General features: G+C 40.6%; 1 protein-coding gene across 1 annotated transcript in view; it reads left to right on the top strand.

The window, feature by feature from the left end:
• The window catches only part of SYT10 (synaptotagmin 10), a 52,230-nt gene extending 29,773 nt beyond the window's left edge, over positions 1-22,457 (top strand). The window contains exons 4-7 of the mRNA XM_039496458.1: positions 15,953-16,073; positions 17,275-17,446; positions 20,636-20,765; positions 22,335-22,457. Of these exons, the coding sequence (XP_039352392.1) occupies positions 15,953-16,073; positions 17,275-17,446; positions 20,636-20,765; positions 22,335-22,406 (495 nt within the window). The 3' untranslated portion in view covers positions 22,407-22,457. The remainder of the gene's footprint in view (positions 1-15,952; positions 16,074-17,274; positions 17,447-20,635; positions 20,766-22,334) is intronic.
• Positions 22,458-27,389: the final 4,932 nt, after the last annotated feature.

The raw sequence follows: 27,389 nt of genomic DNA, 5'->3' as shown, positions 1-27,389 counted from the left end.
CTCTGGCTCTCAAGATCGACACTGCATGTGGTCATGCAATGTCACCCCATCTCTCTCTTATGTCTGCAGCTCCTCTCTCATCCCAGGAACCACAGGGTTTTCTTCGTAACTTGGCCTTCTGGCCAGGTCACTGTCTGTGCCTCCTCCTTCCGGGGTTTATCAAAGTCTTTCTTTCAGCAATCCTGGGCAGTCTTCCCATTCACTGCCTCAGGTGCTAATCCTTTAGTGGCTGGTAGGGGAACCCCGGCTTTCCCTCTACTCTGGGTTCCAGTCCAGGGGCCCTTAATCCAGCAGTTCTGGGCTTTACTCTCCCAGCTCCCACTGCCTCTTCTCTGGACTGCTTTCTACCACTCCTGGTTTCCCCCTTTTTCTGGGAGCACCAGCTCCAAACCCTCCTCCCTCTTCCCAGGCAGTGATTGCTGCCTCAATCTGTTGCCAGCTTCCTGGCTTTATAGGCCCCACCTCTTCCTGCCCAGCTGAGCCTGCTTGTAATTAATTCCCTGCTCCCTGGCTCTTCCTCCAGGAGCAGCCTGTGGAGTGAATAGCCTACCTGGCCACGTTAACCCCTTCCAGCCCTGTTTAAGTATTCTTGTATAACCTTCCATCCTCTGATACTTTCAAAATCTGATCCATATGCCACCCACATTAGTGATAGTTGATACTATTTACATTTACATTACAGTAGGATCCTAAGGCGTTCATGAGGATGAGCATCTCAGTGTACTGGGTGCTGTATAAGTACAGATGAAGTCTCTGCTTTTTATTTATATAAATGTAGAATCTATTCAGGTTAATCTTTTTGTGCCTCTGCACGTTTGGATACCAAACTACCAGTAGGTAGACGTATGCTATATAGTGGTCTGATTAAAGGACTTGGAGCAAGAGACTTTTGACTCCTAGACCAAGCTATGACAATGACTCCTGTGTTCTTGGATAAGTCACTAACATCTCTGTGTCAACGTTTCCCCACAGGTAAATTGAAGATAGTAATGGTGCAAGATATGCATCCTTTTAGACACAATATTGTGAGTGAAGGTTAAATCCAAGAGCTAAAGCAGTAATATGGGATTAATTATTGTCTGTAAAGCACTTTGAAGTTGAATAAGTGCAAAGTATTACTGAATAGGGTGTAAATGTTTGCAAACCACATTTTTAAAAAAATGGGCAATCACATAGACCTCACTCTAGACCTATTCAGGCTTCACATGCTATTCTTGTAGTTATGGACAGAGGCTAATTGGCATGCTGATGTTGTTTGAGCTATTAGCAGCTTGTAATATCAGCAATCACTTTCTTCAGGTCAAAATGTTAGACCCATCTCCTTGGCCTAGATTCCCACAATAACACTAATCTTCGAGCAGAATAACTAAATCAATAGAGGATGCTGGGAAGGAAAAAAAATGAAATTCATGTGCCTGGAATAAAGGAAGAGAACAAAATATCATCTGGGGGTGGTGTTTTGAAAAGAATAAATCCCACTGAAAGTCAATAGGATTAGTGCGCCTATCTGCCTGAGGCATTTTTGAAAAGCCCATGTGATTTCATGTAATTTTTACAAGGTAAATACCACAATGATGAGCTCATAATACACAGACAGACAAACATCACAATTGTCAGTTTGGGTCCTATGTAGTCTTTCATTGACATGACACTGGTTCCTCTAGTGCAGTTATGATTTTTGTAACATAATTTTCAGAGCAATTCTATTTGGCTCTTGGAGGCCAAGCCTCATCGCCTCTTTAATTTCCAACCAATGAACAAAATAATCTGATTTGTCAATATTGTTTTATTTAGTTCCTGATAGGATATTGGAACATGCAATTATTCTGTAGGTTAAAACTCATTCAGACATTTTTTGGTGGAAACCAGGAACATTCAAATGTCCCTAAAAATCAGAAAATATTTTTTTTTGTTCTTTCCTGTCATTTCAAACTATCTCAGAACCTGATTCTGCCAGCTTTCTGTTAAAATTAAAGTTAGTATTCCAGAGTAAGGTACTGTGCAATGTGAGTAAAAGTGGCAGAATAGGGTCCTAAATAATTTGGGTTTTCAAAATAGCATCTTATAATGTAACACTTAGAGACTCTGTATTAGAGCTCACTGATGCTGCTGGAGTATGTGTATGAGGGAGATGAGAATGTTGTAGGTATTTTTAATGTCATCTTGTGAAACCGAAAAAAAGACCCACTATTTAATAAAATAATAGCTTAAATTAGATTCATTTGGAAAGTGAACCAAAAAGTGGTGATAAAGAAGATGTGTAGAATGGTTTGCTAGAATCTAGATAATGGCATATAAAAGTAGAAAATGGTGCCCTCAAATATTTTTTTCTATTTTATCGTCACACAATATCTAGTATTAAAAAATCATTTACATTCTACTTAATAGTAAAGTTCTGGTAAAGTGACTAAATATTAATTAATAATAGTCTAAATGATTATTAATTCCTTTGGTTTTCATTGTAATAATCTGAATGGTATTAATGTCATCAACAGTATTCTAGGGGATGTCTATTGTAATTCAGTATTAATTAAATGGATCATTATTATTTTAATACTAGCAATAAATCACCAACTAGCATGAATAAAACAATATAAGGTTCCAAGCCCTTGTAACATCTAACTAGCCCATGGCAGTAGTGAACTGAGAAATGCTGCTGAAGGAGTTAATTTGAGTTAGCTGGGAAGTTTGAAAAATCAGAGCAGGAATAACTATGTGACAATACAGTAACTGCTTAGACTGCAGTTATGGTCAGAAATATGATAATGTAAAAATGACAACTTCTTACTTCACAGATCTGCTCCCTGTTTGCTTTTTGTTCCTGTTAGCACTGTAGAACCCGCAAAGCTATTGGAACGTGAGATGGAATCTGTCCCAGCTCTCCCGTCAGCAGAATTACTAAATTCTTATTGCAATATCTTTCCCTGGAGGCATCCAGGTTTCAGGTTAGCTACATCACCAACATGCCTCAGTTGGATTAGAATGTCTGATGATGGTATCAGAGTAGGAATGAACGTTGCTTGATCCCCAGTTGAGTGTGCAGGGCTTGCAGCTACGGAACTGTGTTTTTAATTGTGTACTGAAGACATTTGATATGGAAACCATTGAGAGCAACTGGGAAAACCCATAAGTCTGTGTCTGAGTGGGAAAGAGGGAAGCTTTATCCAGCAACTAAAGTCCTAAGGGCCACGTCGTGGACCATCCTGTGCACTCCACCGGTGAGCAAGTGTGTATGAGGCACCTCCTTACACCTTTGCATGGTTACCAGCATCATGCATAGCAGCATTTGCAGAATTGCTGCTACTTCTCTCACACAGGTAGGTAGAGGTAGAGAATGGGCAGAGCTTTAGTTCTCTCCAGTAGGCCAAATGACAATGATAACAGGACAATGGTAGTCTATCCATTGATTTCAGTGGCCCCTGGATCAAGCCCCCAACTGACAGACAGTGAGCACACAAAACTCCCATCAAACCTAGCAGGAGCTTTATATGTTCAGTGTCACTTAGGAGTGGTCGTAGAGTTGGTCCCTAAGTGAAGGATAAGAATTTAATGCTGTCTAAGGAATCTATATTCTATAATTAAATAATAGCGTTGATATGAATAGTTGACACCTTTATTTTGAATTTTGTTTCTCCTATTTTTGTATTTCTTTCTTGCCTCACCATGACAGAAATGTATTGGCTCGTCATGTAAACAGGGAGCAATAGAAATAAATGTAAGCTGGTATAGTGCTTACCATTGTTTCAGTTCCATGGTTCTGTGTAATGGCTTGTGTTCACAACAAGGAAACAAATAGATAAAAGATACTCAACACCAAGTGGATGTTTTATTGTATCTGTGCTCATTGTTGCTTTTTTTGTACAAGTTATTGCAAGCCTTTGGCAGTGAATCATTATGAGCAGTGTGGATCTGAAAGTAAAGCAGTATCTGTCAGTAAGGTTAGCTCTTAACTGAAACCTTAATTTAATTTAAGAAGAGGAAAAACTCACAACACACTAATGAAATTCAGGAAACTTCACTGGAGTTGCCTTAAAAAAAAAAGAAAAAACCCTGTAGCCATTATGAATAAAATAAAAATAAAATAAAACATTCAGTATAAAAGTCTGCTTCTAAAATAAACTCTGGCAAGCTTAATTCTTGATGTTATAGTTAAATAAATACTTATCTGATTAACTTTGGACTGCAATTCTTTATGCTTGTATCTCTTGAGTAAGAGGTCATATAAACAAGTGTGTTGGAGATACAAAAGTGAACTTTGCAGACAATCTACACCTTGGCTTTATGAAGTCTGATAGCATTGAGATACACTGGTCAGGTGGCTGAGGTAAAACTTAGTGAACTGGTCTGACATAAAGTGATATAGGGTAAAATTTTCAAGAGCACCTAAGTGATTTAGGTGCCTACAACTTATTCAAAGTCAATGGGACTTTGGCTACTATGTCATTTAGGCACCTTAAAAAATGTTACCCAAAGGGTCCCAAACTATTAGAAAAGAATACTATGGGTGAGTGTATAAAATATACAAGCTATGTCTATCCTTATGTACATCCCATATACTTTTCCAAGTATTACTAATACATGGAACCCATACCAGTGCCAAGTGTTTACATGTGCAGTGCTGGGCACAGCTAGACCCTGTGCACAGGCATATATCTGCATCCATGCTGTCCCATTTTTGGTACAGGATGGTAGCACTACCATTACAGGGACAGTATCCCAGGGACCTATGTGTCACAGGAGACACTCTGGGAATCGCCTGGTTTTGTGTTGCTGGTACTAGATGCCACCTTCACACATTTGGTGATGGCACCTCTCACTCACCTCTCCTTTCTACCAAACTGTGTGGAAGACATAGAGCCAAGTCCATGATGATATGGTTCTGCTCCTGCTTGCAGGACAAATGTTCATGCAGGTTCACTCCCTGATACTGCATGGAATAGGTCCAGACATAGTTGAGATGCTGAAGAGAGCTGACCGAGAGGATGAATGAAAATCCACTATAGTCTCATGGAACAGATACGTTGAATTCTGCGGTTGCAGTGGTATGCCCATGGCTGGACTGCCACTTCTGGTTGCGGAAAACCAACACAACATGGTCAGGCCACATCGTCTTGGAAACCTAGAAGGATGACCAGTAGCTGCAGAACTTCCAGCTGAGGAAACATACCTTCATGGAGTTGTGTGAGGAGCTTGCACCAACCCTCCAGTGCCATGCCACTCAGTTTCAGAAACTCATAACAGGACAGGAGGTGGCTACAACACCTGACAGCTACTGGTAAGTTACAAACCAGTTTGAGGTTGAGAAGTCAACTGCCAGGGTGGTGGCTGTATAGGTTTGCCAGGCAATCAATACTGAGATCTACCCACAAGGGATTGCCATAACCCAAGTCTCTGTAATTATAGATGGATTTCAGAGGAAGGGGTTTCTGAACTGTTCAGGGGCCATCGATGGAACATACATCCCAATACTTAACCCACCAAAAGGGGCAAGTGAGTATATGAACCAAAAAGTTACAAGTCATTCATTCTCCATGTCTTAGTGGACCACAGTGGTTGGTGCATGATCACCAATGTTGGGGACTCGGAAAAGTCCATGATGCCAGGGTGCTCAGGGGATTAGGATTGTATTGCAGGGGGAAAGAAGGGACTTTATTCCCCAGAAATGACAAGGTTATATACAGTGTTTCTGGCCTGACATTTATTTTGGGGCACCCCACAGACCCATTCCTAACTTAGCTCATGAAGTTGTATCCCAACATTGCTGATCCAAGAAAAAGAGAATTCAGCTACAGACTGTGTAGCTGCAGAATGGTGGTGGAGTGTGTGTTTGGGAGGCTGAAAACTTGTTGATGATACTGGCGGAGCTCTCTGGATAGCAATGTGTCCTATGCATTTTGCATAATCGTAGTATGCTGTGCCATTCCCAATGTATGTGAGGATAAGGGGGAATACTTCTGGACTGAGCAGGCACAGGAGAGGCAGCCAGATCCCAAACGTGTACACAGCTCCTAGAGGACAAGGGAAATTTGTGGTGCTATTTACTTGCACACCATGGAACAGTGGGGAGCCAGAAGGTGACTTTGGACTGTACCAAGGGACACCAAAGGACACTATGTGATGCTACGGTGCTGCTGTAAAAGCTCAATAGAGCATTGCTATATAGTTGTGTTGTGGCAGCCATTGGTGGGTTTTGATCCCTGCAGCTCATGTTAATGTACCAAATGAAAGCAGACCATTATGTGAGGGTTGCTCCTCAGAGTCAGTACCTTTGGCTGTGGTTTTGGTTTTGAGGGTGTATAAGCACTTCAGTGCCAGCACTAAACAATCTTTTTATAATATGTTAACAACTCTGTTTCATAGTGCTCTCTGGGGAGTACTTAATCATTCTGAAAGTAACTGAAAAAAAGTTCTGTAAGAGTTTTTTTGGGGGGCGGGGGAGTGGCTTCACTCATTCCTTCCTCACAACGTTTTCTGCAACTAGTGATCACAGCACTGATCAGCCGCTATGCAGGAGAACTCCTCTGGTTGTATGTCGTGACTGTTTGATGGGGTGAAGGAGGAAGGGTCGTAAAAGCACTGCTCAGTGTCAGATATCAGTGTTAATTTAGTTTTGTTTCCTTTCTCTGTATTGTCAGTTAAATTATTGACAAAGCCATAAAGATATTTTAAGTAAACTTCTCTGATTTTCATTCAGGTGCATTGGACAGTAACAGTTTTCTCAGAGCTTTGTTCATTGTCATAAACCTGCTCTCTCGCTCTCTCTTTTTGTTAAACATTGGGAAATTCATGGCGGCAGGGCGGAAGGAGTTGTGGGAGGGACAGAAAATTCAGTGTCTTTCTACGGCATCACTGCATTAGAAAGTTACAGAACTGATAGTCATTTGCTGTGCATGCTGCTGATGTGTGGGAAATATCCCATTGATGATACTTGGAAAGCAAGGTGCCTACACAAGTGAAGTGAACAATAACTTTTATTTAAAAGGTCTATGGAACATAGAACAGGAATGATTTTTAACCGGAACTGCGAATGAATCAAAAACTGGATCGAATTCCCTGAGCCATGTGCAAACATTACTTTCTGTGGACCTGTCTCCTGTCCTTCCCCTTCCCCTGACAAGGGGGGAATAGCTGAAAAAAATTATGTGGGGGAGATGAGGCAACATCTTCTGCATGGAGTTTGAGGGATGAACACTGGCTGGGCTACAAGGCATGGCTTAGGCTCATTGTTCCACATCTGTATGCTTTGGGGCGGGGGTTTCTCCTGCAAGGGCTTTTGGGTACCAGTGAAGGATGTTGTGCCAGGAGACCAGCATGTTAGTGTTGGATCAGCAGCAGCCTGTGAGGCACCTGGAAGAGCAGTAGGGGGAGGAGGAGGAGGAGGAGGAGGTGCTGCCTGTTCCCAGACAAGAGCAGTGTCACCAGCAGCAGGTGAGACCCAAAAGCCAGGGCCGCCCAGAGGGGGGGTCAAATGGGGCAATTTGCCCCAGGCCCCCACGAGAATATAATATTCTATAGTTTTGCAACTTTTTTTTATGGAAGGGGCCCCTGAAATTGCTTTGCCCCAGGCCCCTTGAATCCTCTGGGTGGCCCTGCCAAAAGCTTTCCACCACCAATTGTACTAGTGACTGCATGAGTTCATGATCCTCTGCCCACTGGGCATACTCCTGTTCCCTGTGGCATGACTCTAGATTCAATAACTGGTTCATCAGTGCCCCACCCTGCCTAAGAGCTTGATTGTCCCATACCCAAAGAAAGCAAAACTGTTCCTGACTTCTCTTGTGTATGCCAATGAGCAAATGCTCCAGGTATCTCTGCCACCTCTGCTGTCTCTGTAGTGCTGCTCCTGCCCTCCTGGCAGAATAGGTACCCTGGTGGCATCAGAACGTACTGCTGAGTCAAACACAAGGGTAGTGTTATATTTAATTTCTCCTTTGAAGGAACCTAAGAACACCCCCTCCCCAACACACGCACAACTTAACTGTGCTCCTGAAGGCCACAATGCAACTGTTTACAACATCCTTCCTTCCCAGACAACATTTGCAGCCCACAAGGAAGGAGCTGAGGCAAATAATGGTAAGGTTCCTGCAGTACTGTTATTAAAATGTTGTAATGTTTACAGTGTATCAAGGAGCCATTTGGGGTGGGGGTTGGTTCCTTCTGGGAGTACATTACCAGGCATTTATTTGTTCTTGAAAAGACAGGCATCATTTGGAGAACATAGCAGTTTTCGAGGTATTGGGATGGAAAAGAGCAGTAGTTTACCAGTCCCGGGGAGGAGATCTGGCCTCCTATGCCAGTGCAATGTTTCTTCTGAAGGTCGCCTCCCTACATATTGCTGAGTGGAGGGGTTTTGAGAGCTACAAAGGTGGACCAAGCATATTTGCCCTGCCAATGAACCTGAACAACCAGCTTCAATCTCTCCTACACCAAACATTTGCTGAATTATGCTTACAGAACTGAGAGGCAATTCAGGAGGAAGTTGACTGTATTTTAAGCTAGCTGACCGAGTTCCATAGAAGAGGAACAAAGAACCACAAAGAACATCCACCCACCCCCTAACCTTCCCCGCATTACCAGAAAGTTCAGGCCCATGTCCAGCGACCAGCATTGGAAAAGGACAGGGAAATGGAGAGTCATGCTGCAAGTGCATTTTTCCCCCTGAACTTTCAGATTAACACCTCAAGCTTGTTACCTCTCTACTGCTAAGGGACATAGCATTCTGTGTGTGCAACTGGCAAAGCAGATGCTTCATCCACCCTATCTTCCGCTGGCTACTGCAGAGTGGCTCAGTGCAGGGAGAGGCCAGACACCAGGGACTGGGAACAGTAATAAATATTTGAAATAGTCACAGGGAGAATGAATGACTATGGCTTTTGCTGGACAATCAGATAGCTTCCTTTCCCCTGCCATATGTTGGCAGGCCAGCACCCAAGCCACCAACCACCCCCATCCTGCTTCCATGCAGCTCCCATTCATATGGGAATGGAAAGATGGGGGATCAGTGGGATGAGTGGTTTGGGGTCTTTGAACAAACATAAATGTCACAAATCTGTTCTTTCCCTACCTGGGCCCTTTCAAACCCACTCCCTCTCTTCCTCCCTCCTTTTCAGTCTGCACAGCCCAAGGGCTATCAGTCTTAGTGCTGGCCAAGAAAAGCACAGACACAGGAGCACAGTGACTGCTTTTTAATTATCTGTTATAGCTTTCACTAAATACTATACAGTGATGTATGGAATTTCAATAAAATAACTGATTTACAGTTGTGTCTGGCTTGGGGATCATGTCAGGTTGGAGCAGAGAGCTGAGGCAAGGGCCTGTTTCAGGCATGTATCACTGGAGCAAGACGGAATATTTCCAGGGACTGTGGGGGCGTATTGTAACTTACCAGCCTTGGGTTCTGGTTCCTGCAGTGGCTCTGGGTCCTCCCCAGGCTCCTCAGGGAGGGCTTCCTCAATCAGGTCTGCCAGGTAGAAGTGTAGAATCACATGCTCCTCTTCCTCTGTGACTCCCAGGGCTTCCTCCAGGAATTCCTCCAAGGTCCCCACTGCCTGTCATTGGTGTCCCATCGTATGATGAGGCCGGTGGGGTTGAGGATGAGGTCATAAGTCACTAGTCACTTCAGACTCTGTTCTTGTCAGAGCATGGACATGAGCTAGATCCCCCCCCCTGCCCCGAGCAACTGTTTGTCTTTCACCCTTGGTACAGGAGTCTGAGGTGCTTCATGAGCTCCTGGCAGTGGGACAGAGTCCAGTAAACGCCCGCTTCTTCCAGCCTCTGAAAAATCTCCAGGTACAGGTCTGTGCTCCTGTCGGGTGAAGTTGTAAAGGATGGTGTATTCTGACCACACATTGCTAAGGTGTGCTCCAGAGACCAGGCAGCAGCTCTTGTAATGTGCTCCATGATTGCCTGCGCTGATCGATAGAATTCCCCCAGAAAACTGTTCTGAGGTTCTCAGGTCACCACTACTGCTGACCAAGGGTGGTCAGGGACCTTTGCCTAAGGGTGAGGCAGCAAAAGGTTCAATGCAGGGATGACCCTGGAAAACTATTGATACTTGTGACCTTGTACACACCCTTAACCTACATCTCCACTACACTGCAGAAAGAGTATGAGGCTATGCCCCAGCAGAGGCATGCACTTACCCACACCTCTCAGATGTACTAGCTTTCTTGCCCTTTACTCTCTTTCAGGGACATGCTTTAGGGCTTCAGATGTGGACAATAATGGGGTTTTGGCATAACAATGCACATGTAACTATGTACAGTTGCAAGTGTGGAGGTAGCTATATAGACCCACATCTCATGCTAGTCTGTGTGTGTGTGTGTGTGTATGTGTGTATGTATGTTTACATCCTTGCTTGGTCCATTAGCGGGGTTTGAATATGGGACTTTCAGCACTAAAAGTATGAACCTCCACTGCTTGAGCTAAAGAACCCTGTCTAGTAGCTAAGAGCTGTAGTGTATCAGCTTCTAGAGGGGGACAAAAACTCAAACTTTGCTAGTGTTATTTACATATGCACCATTCAAGCCCTCAAAATAGGAGGTGCATAGGCTTTGTGCTGCTCCTCTGCACAAGGACGGATTTCACCTGTATGAATTCCTACCCAGCATACATATTATAATAATACATTTTAATTTTTTGTTCCCATATGCTTCTGAATACCTTAGCAAAATATATATAATTAATACAAATATGAAAGAGGGCCACATGCCATAACAGATCTATAAAAGAATAGAACAGAAATACTAGTAACCTCCATTCCACACTTACCAGAAATACACCTCTCACAAAGATATCAGCCCAGCACATATGGTGCCACCACAATTAAACTAAAAATAGAAAGTCAGGAGACTTGCTCCAAAGGATATCAAAATGGTTTATACTGAACCCAGAGAGCAAGAAAATTCCGATTCATTGGTGGCAATCTGTGCATGCCAGTTCTCTCTAGACACCACTATGGTATCAGTTCCCAGTGACCTTGAGATGGAATCTATAGATTATCTCAGTGAAACCCTTCATTTCAATTCTGGTATCTTGATTCTACAGTGATGGACACATTATAAATGGCATAGATGAGATTAGACACTTTGGAACAGTGTCTATTCAGAACTCATTTGTTGTCACAAGACATAGGGCAAGAAGTTTCCCTCAGGTTGACTGATTCTACTATCTGTTATTTAGTCATTAAGGGTAACACCAACCTCCTGCTCCATGGATGCAGTTCAGTTGCTCTGGAGGATATATGTATAGACAATGCAATGGTATCGAGAGCCTTGCTTCTAGGCATAAACACAACCTTCAGCCTGTGGAGATCGGGAAATCCCATGAGAGGGCTCACTGGGCCATAGTAACCTCTGTGGAGCTGCTCTTCAGCCACTCTGCATCCTGGATGGAAATATCCCTCTCCCCTTCCCCTCTGCTGCCCCAGACATTAAGCCGAGCATTTGGGCCTGATTTACTAATAGTAAGAATCTGAAGCACCCTGGCTCTACAATGGGCCGGCAGTGAAGCCATCAGAGCACAAATGTCAGTGTAATGGGTGAAATCATCTGAGCAGTTATAATATAGCAGAACTCTGTTCATCTGACCTAACTGGGACCGGGGTCAGATCAGATAATCCAAAATTTTCATAATCAGGAGAATGGGCTAAGAGCTTTCTGTCCATTATTTTAAAGATGCAGAGTTGCTTTTAAACTAGCTGACCCCTCCTGGAAAAGCATTAAATCATAGCCCCCTTCTTTATTTTCAGTATACATGAACCGTTACTTCTAGTAACCAGTACCAGTTTTTAAAAATGCAGAAATGATCATTCTAAGTTGCAACAACAGCAATACCAATGGTAACAACTAACAACAATAACAATACATCATATGCATAAAGTATCACATTAAAATACAATACCGTATATAGCACAGTGGTAGGTACTGCAGCACTCATGTTGATAATGGCTGGAAAAAATCTAATAGTTTGTGTTGTTTTAGATGAAAGGGTCTCTTTTTCATTGCACGATCAGAGAGTTGCTTCATCAACAACTGTTCAGTGTGTGCGCTGGTTGTTCAGTTAATATGGAAAGCTGGCTAATGGAGGCTTGGGTGAACAGGAGTCTACTGTACTATAGCTGAAAGCAGCTGCAATTTATTCCTAGCTGATGGTCACTTTAGAGAATTACCATATAAATGTACTGCAATGGAATAAGACTAGTACAACTAGAGTAGGCCATTCCAAATACCCTACTTTTCCTGCGATATCCGTGCTTTCCAGATGCCTCAGTTTTCCTTCTGTGATATATTTAATAGTATGTGGAACAGAAAATACTTTGGAAATTTAGGAATAATGTTTTCCTTTACATTCAAGGTAATCTGCATACTCTCTTCAACGTCCAACATATTGTTAAATGCTTGGTGTTTGGATAGTAATTTTTCAAGGTCATTTTTCATCTACATTGTATATGGAATATTTAAATGGATAAAAAGGGATGATCCAGAAACATGAATTATTATTTATTTACTATTTATTAAGCACTGCAGAATGCAGAGAGGAAGACATAGTAACTATCCCAAGAATTTACAAGTCTGTACAATGAGAACTTTTCCATTTAAGTATAACAAATTATCTCCACATCTGGCTTTCTGAGGGAAGAATTGGGCACAATATGTCCACCTCAAGTATAACATAATTTGTGCTATAATGCTATATCCCCCTCCCCCTTGCATTATATTATCACATACATCTCCACACACTTTCAATGCCAGCTTTTTAATGCATGAATAATTCTAGCAATCGCCTACTGAACCAAAGATTAGACATCATGAAGTCATAACATGTCACTCTCAATTGAATTATGATATTTGTAAGAAACGTTTTAAAAGATCTAAGTTACCATCATCCTCTGGATCTTCCTGCCCCATATTTGTCTGGGTTTTAAACTGTAAGTAGAACTGCCAGGGAAAAAATTCTCAATTTTGAAAAGTCCAAAAAATATGTTGTGATTTTTATTTTTTGAAAATTTCTCCACAAAATATTTTGCCATTTTTACAACTAGCTTATGGCGTGGTCAAATGCTTTAGTAAATTTGAAATTTTGCTTACAACTTTTCATTAAAAGTTTTGAAAAACATTTTCAATTTCTTTCAGTAATTTTTGCTTTGGGTATGGTGCCAAGCACCATGCTCATGCTTAGTAAACAAATAACCATTAACAAAAAAATGATACAAACAGTCTGACACTTTGGGTTACATGAGTATTCTGGGAACTCTGGTTCCATTTGTTTCCATTAGAAGTGTTTAGAAATCTAATTTAAAAGAAAATCTATTTAAGATCGCAAATCATAGCTGTAAACCTGAACATGCATGATAAAGCCAAAGAGAGACTCTCCCAAGGCATCCCCTTGGCTGTGGTAGCCCTCAGGTCAGCCAGGTGGTCATGGGTTCTAAAGGCTATTTAGGAATGATAATACCAGCTGGGCTATGTTGTCTCTTTCTCTTAATAACCACAGGACTAGATGGAAGGATGATGTGTGTTCCCCTTGTCTTTCCTCTGGCCAGCCCACTCCCTTACCTTGGCCAGTCAATCTCTATCCCCTCCCCCAGCATGGACCTTAGACTATGTTAAGAGGCATCTGTAGGGTATTTCTTGGGTGGGAGGGGGCATGGAGGGGATGGTGATATGAAGATAGCTACACCCTCTTTCCATGTGTAATGGGGTGAGATCCATGCAAAAAGAGTACCTTCTGCATGCGGATACATGGGTCATAATCTGGCCCCATGTATGTAAATTAGTATTCATAACTGAAAGGGCTGTATTAGAATAAAAGTGCGGTTATGACAAAACTGTTAAATATAATTTAAGGCTTTTCACCCCTTTTGTGAATGGGTGGGAAAATGTCAGTTTTCATTTGTTTATGTTTTATTCATATTTTCCAGAAGTGTTTTTAATACATTGTAATTTATAAAATTGAAAGTAGTGAGTCATAAAATAAGAGGTATGAGAAGAGGTGAAGTGGCCAATTCCATCTGATGTGGACTGAATGTGAGCAAAAGTCATTTTGTCATATTTGGAAACTTCGTCAAGCAATGAAAATTGCATAGGCACATGCCTATCAACCTATTAATTTTCAAAACAAAACCCCAAGAAAACTATTTTACATGTGAATGGGATATAAGCTGACCTGCACAAAATTCAATCTAAATAAACTTCCAAGACTGTCACTATGTCTATGGTGCTCAGAAAGTCTGTTGAGTCACCAGGTTGAATTATCACCAGGTTGGGACTCACAGGCAGGTACCATCCAAATTTTAAGTTATCTGCAATTTTTGGCTTTTTCGCACACATGACTTTACAGCATGGGCAATCAGTTATCTGCATTTATTAATGGTACGAGAAAGAATTTAAAGCTATTCTGAAACCTACATTCTTAAATTTAGAGCTACAATTAGAGACCCTGATTCAGAAAAGCAATGAAGCCCGTGGTTACCTTTGCAAAAGACTGTACTTAAGCATGTATTTAATTTTAGTCATGCACTTAAATCCCATTGAGGTCAATTAAACTACTCATGAGAGTAATTGTCATCAATGTGAATGAAGAGTCCCAATCTGGCCCATAATTATCAGCAAAATACTGTATCACCATCTACACAGGCATTATTAATCTGGCATATTATGGTAAAATATTTCCATTCTCCTCCACGTACCATAACTGTTTTACCATAAATGGCCCAATAACAAGATATACTTATCAGCCAACTGCAAATGTATTAAGATTAAGTAGCTACAGCACATTTCTCAATACATATATAACTACAGGTATCGATGCCTGAGCCAAAACTCTTTGAAGTCAATGGAAAGACCTCCATTGTATTCAGTTAGTATTGGATTGAGCCTTTAGTTCTTACTATACAACTTTATTTTTGTTCATTTTTTGTGTTTTTAAGGTTTAAAAAGTGTTTGTTGTTGTTTTTTGTTTGTTTATTTCACTGAAGAAAGATAGCTGGACAAAATCTACCATATCTGCTGTCAAATATATTAAGTTTGTAAGGAAATTACTGTACACATGGGTGGGAGAAAGGGTCCATAATTCATATCTCTTTTTTTATCCTTCAATTCTCAAGCTTCATATTTATACAACAGGGCCACGTTATTTCCTTGTTCTATCTCTGGCCAGCGTCTCTCTCCTGCATGTAAATAATATCTCTATGTAATATGATGAGTAAGTTCTAGAGGAAGAAATGTTATTTGGACTTTGTCCATCTTTCCTAGTTTGGTACACCACCTTCCTAAAGGTTGTGTTGTGCCCAGGAAGGAATGAGGTAGTGTAGGGAATGCTACTTGGCTCTTTCCTTCCTTCTACCTGACCAACAGAACACAGAAGAAGGAAATGGTAAAGAGCTTCATGTTGATGACTTTTACAAGTATAATGACCTCTCTAAATGCTCACAAAATGAGGCAATTTTTTCACATCCACACAAATTTTTCATACATTTGTGGAATGGGTTTAAATTTATGTGAATATACCTCACCACCTTACTGCCTGGCTGGGATGGTAGAACACGGAGTCCCTTCTGGAGCTGACATTGGTATCTCTCCATGACTTCTAAGGAGCCATGGCATGCAAGGATCCTACATTCAGCATTCCTTGTCCCTCACTCTGAATGCAACAAGGCTCTGGTCCCACCAGCCTGGAACATAAAGGTTCTGAGCTTGTTCCTGAACTAAAGTCCTCAATCTGCAACACAAAAGCCGGTCACCAAAATATTCTTCCATTTCTAATTATTTTGTATGCTTCAAATTTTTTTTTGAAAAGTTTATTTATAATCTCTTTATAAACACATCTAAATAAGATTCGCTCTTCAGCAAAATAGGTTTCCGCATTCAATTTTTGAATGTTTCTACAGTTTTGGATTGTTTTGAACCATTTGCATAGTACAGAACATTCTAACCATATCTTTCCTTTTCAGGAAAGCATAGATTTGGGTGAAATCATGTTTTCCCTTTGCTATTTACCTACTGCCGGGCGAATGACGTTAACAGTAATCAAATGTAGAAATCTCAAAGCCATGGATGTAACTGGCGCTTCAGGTGAGTATGCTTCTTTTCACTTAACAGCATGGAGTTGTGGTCTGAAAAGTGGCTATATTAAAACAACAACTTCTTACTCAACAAATATGTGTATTTTTAATATGCTGAGTCATATCTGCTCAGTTTTGTGAAAAAAATATGGGTTTTTTTCCTGCTTTTTCTTTTTATTAGCTGTTCAGAGACAACATGGCTCAAAAAGAGTAAAATGAGGATTCTATTTAATCTTTTGCATGATCGACCAAATTGTTTACAAAGTTCCAAACAATTCTGTGCAAAGCCATTGAAAGCAATAGCCATTGAGGGCACTCACTGAATACAATGGGATTATGCAGGTGTAAGAGAGGGCATAATTTGGCCATCCCAACATGGATTATTTTGATGCTGAGTGAGATAAAACACTGGTTAGCTGTTAGAGTTGAGGCTGAGTTTGAAGGACTGTTGGGTTTTTTGTTTTGTTTTGTTTTTAAAGTTGTAAACTTAACTTGATACAGAAAGCACTGTGAGACAAACATGTCAACCAACAGTCTTGTTGTACCAAAGACACTAACAGAATGGACCTGCTCTTCAAAAGACACTCCTTTAGTGGAGCATTAAAAATCTCTATATCCAGTGGAAAGTTTTGATTTAGTTGACATTAAATTGTACTTTGATATTCACCTACAAAGTTTTGGGATTTGTCTGTTTGTTAGTTAATTAAGTTTTGCTTTGTTTTATGGATGGGTAGGACAATGGGGATTACTCCGTCCTCTTAAAATAATAGCAGAAGATAATTAAAAGAAAATTAAGCATTAAAAATATGGGGAGAGATTTTCAAAGGCACACAACTCCCATTGACTTTCAATTGGAGTTAGGTACCTAACTGCCCTCTGCACTTTTGAAAATCTCCTCCTTTTACTTTGTAACTAATATGTTTATTATATGAAACCTTCAAGAGAACTGGTTAAGGTGGAGAGGTCTAAATTAGTGCTACTGGCTGTGTGTGATGTAGGGGTGGGTGTATCTATTCTGTTTGCTTGCACCATTCTTTTGAGTAGACAGGAAATTGAAATTGCGGAAGAGACAGCTCTGGTTGTCTTATGTCACTAATACCTATACAACTTAGGTTTTCATGAATGTTAACCTGCTAAGAATTTGCTGCTTTTTCGCTTTACATTTCAACTGCATTGAGACCAGTGTGTGAAAATGACTTCCTGTTACTCAGATCCGTATGTCAAAGTGTCATTGATGTGTGAGGGTCGAAGGCTGAAAAAGCGGAAAACAACTACAAAGAAAAACACACTTAACCCAGTTTATAATGAGGCCATCATCTTCGATATCCCTCCAGAGAATGTGGACCAGGTCAGCCTCTCCATTGCTGTGATGGACTACGATCGGTAAGTGCAATTTGTTCCCTGAAAATATTAATCTTCAGCAAGTGGTTACCTCATTATTGCAATTGATTTATTATTTTAACTGCCTGGTGTTTTAAGTAAATTCAATGTCACTAAAATAACACTTTTGAATCCTCTGCTGGAGGATTCAAAGCTACCATAGCTTTCAGCATTTACTTCTGTTAATCAGTGTCATTAATGAAGGTAGGAAGAAAATTAAACATGACTGAAAATTGTCTTATAAATGTAACCCACATTAACAGTGTGAGTCTTTGTCCATCCCGTCCCCATCTCCCCCCCCACCACACACACACACACCCTGTAGCTACACCGTGTAAGGGGTTTGTAAGTCTGTAAAACTTCCAGCAAATGGAGTTATTCCTTTAGCTCAAGCAGTAGGAAAAAAATTAGTTCTATAGACACTGGTTACATTCTTGCTAATAATTCAACCAGGGGACTCATTACTTCAGGTCAATTACCTGGACCTGCCTACTTCCTGTCTCCATACAGAGGAGGGAAATATCCCACAACTGGATCACCCACTTACGTTCCGATATGGTCAGAGAGCCATCTCCTCCCATCCTTTCCCAGACAGTTTCCTAGCACAAAGGGGACAACTTCATCCCTATGGCTAAAATAGCATGGGGGTTGCAAGTTACATTAAAGATGGATTGACAGAACAGTGCTTGAGCAGAGCCTACTTCACTCACACCTACTATTACTCATGAGCTCCAGAGACATTCAAAATTATGGCGGTGGAGGGGAGAATCAGCAGTAAAAACTGAGTTAATGATATAAAACCTGTGGTGAATTTTCCCCATCCTTTAGTTCCTACCTCACCTTAAGACAGTGGCTGTGAAGGGCTTAGGGAGTGAATGGTGCAGTGAGTTATACACCATCAGTCCTTCTATAGCACTCTTCATTTGACGATCTCAAAGGCTTTGTCATAGGGGAAGATAAGTATCATCACCTGTGTGAGGGAAGAAATGAGAAAGAGAGAGGAAGTGACTTGGTCAAGGTCACACAACAGATCGATGTCAGAGTAAGAGCTATTAAGCATTTAGCTGGTGTTAAGATTTTTGCCTGTCATAGTTACACCCCGGAATGCCTTGACAAAAAGCGTAGATCAAACTTTTATGTTTCTGTACCTGAGGTTCTAATTATTATAACAGACTAAAGATGAAAAATATACCTTAAGATCACCAGTTACTCTTGGATCCTTCATTCCTCCAATTCCCACTCATCATCCCTCTCCCCACAATTTAAAACACAACAGCAAAATGTGTAACTAACTAACCGGTGACACTCAAAACCTACTGACAACTATATGCAAGAAATCAATGGATCACCACACTTACCTTCGTAGAGCTGGTAACCACCCCAAATACACCAAGAAATCTGTTAGCTACAGCCAGGTACTTAGATACCACAGAATATGCTCCAAGGAGAAAGTTTGGGATACACACCTTAACACACTTAAACCACCTTTACCAAACAAGGACACTCCACCAGAGAAGTAGATCATCTCATGGAATGGGCCACCCAAATACTCTGAGAGAGCCTGCTCCAATGCAGAAATAACCCCCGCCTTCTGACTGCACAACCCTAGTTGTCACCTACCACTCCACTGGAACCCATACAGGGTATCATCAAACAACTCCCCGCAGACCAGGACACACCAACTCAAAGTGCCACCAGACCCTGCCAGAACAACAGATGCAAAACCTAGTGCTACAATGATCAATACCCCCCACAACACATCTTTCAAGATCCACGGGTCTTACACATGCCTATCACAACATGTGGTGTACCTCATCCAGTGCACTAAATGCCCCAGTTACAATTCTATGGGTGAAATCTGACAATCACTACACTCTTGAATGTACTCACACAGGAAAATGATAACAGACAAAAACACTCTATCACCTGTGGGTGAGCACTTTTCACAAAGTGATCTCTCTATATCAGGGGTCAGCAACCTTTCAGAAGTGGTGTGCCAAGTCTTCATTTATTCACTCTAATTTAAGGTTTTGTGTGTCAGTAATACATTTTAACATTTTTAGAAGATCTCTTTCTATAAGTCTATAATATATAATTAAACTATTGTTCTATGTAAAGTACATAAGGTTTTTAAAATGTTTAAGAAGCTTCATTTAAAATTAAATTAAAATGCAGAGCCCCCCAGACCGGTGGCCAGGACCCGGGCAGTGTGAGTGCCACTGAAAATCAGCTCGCGTGCTGCCTTCGGCACCCGTGCCATAGGTTGCCTACCCCTGCTCTATATCTAACATCTCAGTCCTCATCCTCAAAGGAAACCTGCACAACACTTTCAAAAGACAACTCTGGGAGCTTAAATTCATAACTCTGCTATCACTAAAAATCATGGACTGAACAGAGACATAGGATTTGTGGTTTATTACAACAATTTATAACCCACTAACAACATCCCCAATTGCTTTGCTTCCCCTTCCACCCTGCCTTCCTTTATCCCTGTGATTGAAGGGGTATTAATGGACTACTTCACCTTGAATGGTCCCTTGAAATGTGTGTTAACTACTGGTGCTAAACAATCTGTTCCACCTTGTATTTAGCTGTGACAATAAGTAAGTTTCCCAGACCTGAAGCAGAGCTCTGTGTAAGCTCAAAAGCTTGTCTCTCTCACCAACAGAAGTTGCTCCAATAAAAGATATTACCTCACCCACCTTGTCTCTCTAATATCCTGGAACCAACACAGCCGCAACACCGCACACTCAAAACTATGGTCATTTATTTGTATGTTAACCCTGTATCCAACTCTTTGCCTGTTCTTTTGGGTTGTAAGTAGAGCCCTGCACCAAATTTGTATCTGCATCCGATCTGTGAACATGGTCCATGGATATCTGCATCCACGGATGCAGATATCTGTGAATATAAAGTGGACATCCACAGATTTGCAGGGCTCTAATTGTAAACTTCCCAGGGCAGGGCCAATTTCTTCACCAGTGATTTTATAGCTCCTAACAAAATGATGCCCCAAACTTGACTGGGATATATATGATATATAACAATAATGATTAATAACAATAATGTGCACACTTTGGCCATCTTCAACAACATTTTGCGCTAAACCAATCAAACTGCATTATGGTTCAAAGATGTTAATAAATCTATCTGCATTAAAAAAAGCTTTCTCTGCCCTTCTGTAATCCTCAGAGTAGGACACAATGAGGTGATCGGGGTATGTAGGACAGGACTTGATGCTGAAGGACTTGGAAGAGATCACTGGAATGAAATGCTGGCTTACCCCCGTAAACCTATTACTCACTGGCATCCATTGGTAGAGGTAAGAAGTAGAGTATCTCTATAGCCAACTTGTTGCTACATCTCTCTGCATTTAATAACTCATTTCCAAGAGCCTCTGAGAATCACGACATCACTAAGGTGGGGACTTGTGGAAGAACCTCCACAACACTTAAATCTTGCCTAAGAGTTGTGTGTGGTGGGGGAGAAAGGGTTGAATGGCCAAACAGGGATGCCTGCCCATACCTTACATACTGCAGAAAGGCACTTTCCACTGCCCTGCAAAGGCTGGTATGGAGATCCACTTTGGGGCAGGCCAGGGGTCAGAAATTGACCCTGGGCTTCAGAGATGGATTTTACTTCCTCAGCCTTCCTGCACGCCACTTGAATAGGACCTGAAGTTTCTTATGTTTGTGGACTGAATTTTCTCTAACTAGTGGACAGTCAAAAGAAATCTACGACTCAGTTCATGTCTAAAGAATGCTTGTATTGATTTTGCCGTTATTATAATCAGTGAGGTTCTGATTTAAGAGTTTACTTTTGATCTGAAAGTGTTACTTCAGAAGTTGTCTTGCTCTGCTCTCAAGGTTTTGAGATAAAGTTCCTTCAAATCTTTTTAGGGGGCTACCTATTGTTTATTTTGAGATTACCAAGAGTTGCTTAAAATTACTTGGGAGTGGCAAATGTAAATATTTCAAGGGCAGTCATTTTCTGATCTGAAATCATTACCATTAAAGAGAGTTGTGTAACTAAAATATTGAGTATAGATTTCTCCATTTAGTAGGCCAAGTTGAGGCTACACACCAGTAGCCATATACAGAGATGCTAAAACAGTCACTTATTTGAACCCTCTAATCCTAATGCAGGGGAAATTATGTGTGTAACTGTGAACATTGAGAAGATCCCCTTCCATGTCTTAGGACCACATCCTGCCGGATGCATAACACCCATTGGAGTCATGGCTTTAGGGCTGGGAGGGTGCAGGCTGTGTTCATTAGGCAGCAGGCCAGGATTGGGTTCAGGGGGACAAATGTTGTTCACCCCTTCTCTTCAATCAAGCCTTGCAGATAAACCAGTTGAGAGCTGATGCAACCTGAGGCAGCACTGACTATTTCATGGCTCCCTCTACTGTGGGGAACCACCCTTAAAGAAGCATCCAGGGCTGTGGCAGCTGAGGAGTATCTACTGGAGCTACATTCTCAGGGAGTGTATGAGAGAGAGGAAGCTGGAGCCAGAACAGTTCAGAGGGCACTGCACAGAGGTTCCTGGCCTCCTCCTGGATTCTCCAGCATATATGCACGGTTTGGAGACAGAACTGCAGCTCAGTAGATGGTGAAGCAAGCCACACCCAAATGGAATGATTCAGGGAGAGTCCTTATTGGGTCCCCCCAAAAAAAGTTTCCTTACCATGGTTAATTCTCCAGGAGGGTGTGTCCTGAGGCATAAAAATTAGTTCAGATTAAGTTTTCATTTTCTAAAAATTTCCTTTTCATTGGGGTACAATTCAGCTCCTTCTTTTGGAGAGGGTCCTTAAGACTCTCTCATCCTCAGAAATAACCATGATGAGTGGAGAGATCTGATGATGATTGTAAAACTAAAACTTTTCTTTCAGTTACCTGGCCAGGCAACCAGTTTTGATAGCCAGGGGTCTTGTTCATCACCAAAACCACCACCTACACCCTAGGGCACAAGAATGGATTCATCACATCCAGTGTCCAAGCTCCATGTCCATCACACCTACATTAACAGAAGGTTTGGCTTCCTCAGATGAACTGTATCCATATTTTTGTATTAAAATAGATTTTCTTCCTGTTCTAAGTCTTATATTACAGTTTATAATAATTTCTTAAGAATGAATTTCACTTGAGCCAAAATATTCCTTCCTTATGCAAAGATATTCATTTTTCTCTCTGTCATAAAGTATTGTTTTGATACAACCGATTTCTTTGCAGATGGAAGGGAATAAAAAAATACATATATACTAGCACTTGAAAACAAATGGAGCTTATGATACTATTCCTTTTAAGGTAGCAAAATTGTCATATACAGCACTTACTTTGTAACTTGCCTCTAAATTATAAATTTTGCACTAAATCGTATATGACCATTAAAGAAAACCTTTAAAGCTATTGATGTACTAGAAAAAGATAAGTCTAACAACATAATGTCCAGTTTCTCTATGATTGTCTTGAATGTTACTTTGCTCACTGTAGACCTGCACCAGAGCCCACTGAAGTCAATGGAAAGGATCCTATTGAATTCATTTGGTTTTAGTTCAGGTCCTATGGACCATATCCTGCAAATGAATGCATGTAGTTGAACCCTTTCAACAATCCTACTGACATTATGGAGATAACTATGCAGTATTTTATATCCAAGCTATTTTGACTGGATGCCTTGTTCGCATGGGATTGGTTCTGTTCTGGTCTTATGAATTCAGTAGGACTGGATGAGTGTTTTTCTTAGAATCAGGCTTCCAGTGAAAAGACTTGTGATTATGAATTTGAAATTTGCCTTCTGTCAATATAGTGAGGTAGAAACTTAAGTGTTACTACTTCACAGAACATTCCTGCTCATAAACTCAAGAATATTCAAGGAAAGAAAATACAAAATGAGCATCAGTTAAAGCTAGTTGGTTAAAAAACTGAATAAATACAGTAACTCCTCATTTAACATTGTCCCACTTAACTTTGTTTCAATGTTACATCCCTCCTCAATTAGGGAACATGCTCATTTAAAGTTGTGCAATGCTCTCTTACAACGCTGTTTGGATGCCTGCTTGTAAGATTCTGTGGAAGAGCAGCAACTTCACAAGGGAGCATTGCAGAAGTTCTGCTTCTCCGCCAACCCCTCTCCCTCCCAGCGCTTCCCCCACCGCCAAATTTGGCAGTGCTTAGGACTTTATGGGAGGAAGGGGCAGGAGCGGGGAAGTGCCATGTCTCTGCTCCTCCTCCTCCCTCCCAGAAAATCGTAAGCGCTGCTAAACAGCTCTTTGTCGGTGCTTAGGACTTTCTGGGAGGGAGAGGCAGGAGCGGGGAAGCGCTGCATCTCCACTCCTCCCTCTCTCTCCCAGAAAGTCCTAAGCCCTGCCAAACAGCTGTTTGGCGGGGCTTAGGACTTTGGGGGTGGGGGAGAGATGTGGCATACTCCGGAGAGGTGGAGTGGGGGTGAGAAGAGGTGGGCCTGGAGCATTCCCAGCAAAATCTGAGCCTGTTCTCCAAGGAAGCTGCCGCTGCTGCTGCAAAGGTGCTTCCTAGCGTCCTTGCCTACAGCGGGCTCTGCCTGTGTGGGGTAAGCCAAGGGCACTTCCCAACCACAGTACAGTACAGTACTGTACAGTATACAGTATAATGCCTTTTGTCTGCTCCCCAAAAATTTCCTTGGAACCTAACCCCCCGCATTTACATTAAATCTTATGGGACAATTGGATTCGTTTAACATTGTTTCACTTAAATTTGCATTTTTCAGGCACATAACTAGAACGTTAAGTGAGGAGTTACTGTTGTAGCACGTTACTTTGCAGTATTGATCCAAGTCTCAATAAAACTCCAGTTTAGCTCAGTGAGAGAATTTATACTGAATAAGGACAGAGAAAAGGCTGCAGGATTGGGCCTTGGACTTTTAAAGGTAAGCTGCAATTGGAAAATTAATTAGGGATGTTCCCTTTTTTTTGTTTGTTTGTTTGCTTGTTTCTTTTTGACATATAAAGAAAGCCAGAAAGGTTTTAGTTTAAAAACAATCCAAAAACATTTTAAAATTAGAAATGTATGTTCTGTCTGTGCAGAAAAACTCTGTAATGATGGGAGAACTACCAAATTCTGACATGCCAGGAGTCAAGAGAATGAAAACTGAGAGGAGGGGATTTTTACTCAGACTTAAACAAATTTTTTGGGTTTGGTTGGCTTTGTTAATACCTATTTTATTTCAGTGACTAACATTTTGGATAAATGATTTATTTACAAAAATCTATCACCTCCAGCTTTTTAATTAAGATGTGATAGCTCCCAGTAAACATACTCTGAGATGTTTATCATTTCCTCCAGAAAAATCACAGAAAGCTAGTCTTGACATTCTAGTAAAACCAAGCATAAAATAATCACAACATAAACACATAGGCCTTCTTTATATATTACTGAAAACAAAAACAAAAAAAAGGGACCAACGTTTGAAAAAATTCTTTGCAAGTCACCTTTGCTGAATCCTATAGAAACTGTTTCCTTCTAGAGATTTGGTCCTCTTGTCCCATGGTATTTTAACCCTCAAGATTGTATTTTAATAAATAAATATATATACATACAGCCTTGCAAATTTTTATTCATCCTCTTGCCCTGGGTGAGTAAATTTTTTAAATAGGGGAGTAAACTGTAATTTGGTTTTCATCACCATCATCATCATGAGATTTTGTGCCTGGGCTTGTAAATTTTCATGATAGTTTTGCAAGGCTGATATAGAGACATACTTATATATCTGGAGATTCAAAAACTATTTTGAGTATACATCTATCTTAATATAAAGTATTATAGGAAATGGGGTTTTGTGCCCCAAAAGTTACTATTTTGTAATGTGGTACTGTAACAGTTGACTGAATATTCTTTGCACTTTTTTGCATCTAATATCCAAAAAAAGCTAACAAGTTCACAATCAAATGTAGCACTAGTGTTCAGTAATGAACAACATCTTGTTTATAACTGTTTCATCATTTTCTATTAATATCATGTATGTGTGATTATAAGTGGCAAGATATTTAAATGATCACTTTCATAGATTTAAATTATTATCCAAAACCAAAGGAATAATAATCCAGTTTGTGCCCTCTTTTTTTTTTTTGTTCAGAAAATTATTAATAATGGCTTATGTTTCCAAACTTGATTTGTGGGTGCTCTGCCTCTCTGAAAAACCAGGCTGCTTAATTAGGTGCCTACATATGAATTGAAATGCTTAAATTTAGGCATCAAACTTTAAAAAAAAAGCCTAGCTGTAGATTATAGATGGTTTCTCATATTGTGCCCTTATCAGTGATGTATTTAAGTAATGTAAAGCGGTTTATTTTTTCATTGATCCCTTGAGTATTGATCCTGCAAAGTTAAGCCTATGCTTCATTTACCATGTGAGCAATTGCATTCTTTTCAAGGGGATTTCTCACAAGTTATACATGTGTGTAACTTCTTGCAGGATTTGGAGCCTTAGACTATACCATTTTTTCTAAAGACCACCATGTTTAGAAGTATACACCTCGGGCATAAACGTTCACTCAGAGTGAAAACTTAGGAAAGAAAGTCTCAGTGAATGAATAAATAACTTTTCCTTCCAGCTTTTAAGAAACATAATTGTGCTTAATTTGTAGACAAGGTGCAAAAAAATTGAAGAAATGTTTTGATTGCCTATATTTGCATATTCAAAATGTCATAAGTATTATTTTGATTTAAACACAATCAAATTTAGCAAGTGATGTTTGTAAAATATATTCCAATAACATCTGGCAATTTGAAAAACTCACATTTCTAAAAGCCTGAATTTATGTTGAATTGGCTGGGCACAGTAATTATTTTTCATAAGAATTCTTTTTGTACTACATAATTTTTAATACTTTCAGAACAGTACATGTACTGTATTTACATGATGGATTAAGTGGCTCCAAAAAAGTTGTTCAGCTCTTAAACATATTTACAATAATACACTTTAAAATGGAAAAGTCCAAATGCAAATTTCTCCCATGAGCCACTCTGGTCTCTTGGGTAAATAATGAAGTGTTTTCCCACCATACTAATAAGTTAAAAAAAAACCCACAAAACACAGTTTGAACAATGATGAAGCTGTCAGTAGGTCTATGCAAAAAGTTTGAGTGGGACTTGAAAACCAGGGTTGGGTTTGGGTTTCTAGTGGGGCTGCAAACAAACATAAGCAGATGTTCACAAATAGTCATTAAAGCTGGGCTGATGCAGTTCACAGGACTGTAGATCTACAAAACTCCACTGATTTGTCTCTTCCCCTCCATCATCCCAACAACTGGCCACTTTTTTTCCGACAACCTTTTCTCTGCCAGGTTTGTATTCAAGCAGAAGTGATCTGATGCTTACTTTCCTCTGCACTGCCTCAAGAAGATTTCTGGCCTTAGAATCTATGAAAGCCCTTCTCTCTCCTCCTCAATAGGTGAAGGATGGCTACACCCATTATTTTCCTTCTTCAGAAAGCTGCCATAGAAAGCCTCTGACCTTTCTACAGTGTATCATGATCATCAGAGGTTCAGGAGGCAGCATTACTCTCACTTCCTTCCCTTCCAGCAGGCAGCCGGAGAGGGAAATACACTGTCTCTGTGCTGCTAGATGTTAATATATGGAGATATACCTATCTCATAGAACTGGAAGGGACCTTGAAAGGTCATTGAGTCCAGTACCTTGCCTTCACTAGCAGGACCAAGTACTGATTTTGCCCCAGATCCCTAAATGGCTCCCTCAAGGATTGAGCTCACAATGCTGGGTTTAGCAGGCCAATGCTCAAACAACTGAGCTATGTTGAATAGCAGGGCAGGGACTGCAGTTACCCATAAATACATCAGGTCACACATTTTCCATCAAAATGGCTTTTTTGACTAAATGGAATTTTTCCACAAAAATTTCCATTTTTGTTTAAAATTATGCTCTGGATGCCCCTAAACATCTGACTGCTA

Source organism: Mauremys reevesii, linkage group 1 (genome assembly GCF_016161935.1).
Source record: "Mauremys reevesii isolate NIE-2019 linkage group 1, ASM1616193v1, whole genome shotgun sequence".
Classification (NCBI taxonomy): Eukaryota; Metazoa; Chordata; order Testudines; family Geoemydidae; genus Mauremys; species Mauremys reevesii.
Note: the sequence above shows the minus strand (reverse complement) of the source record. Positions and strands in the feature narration are given on the sequence as shown.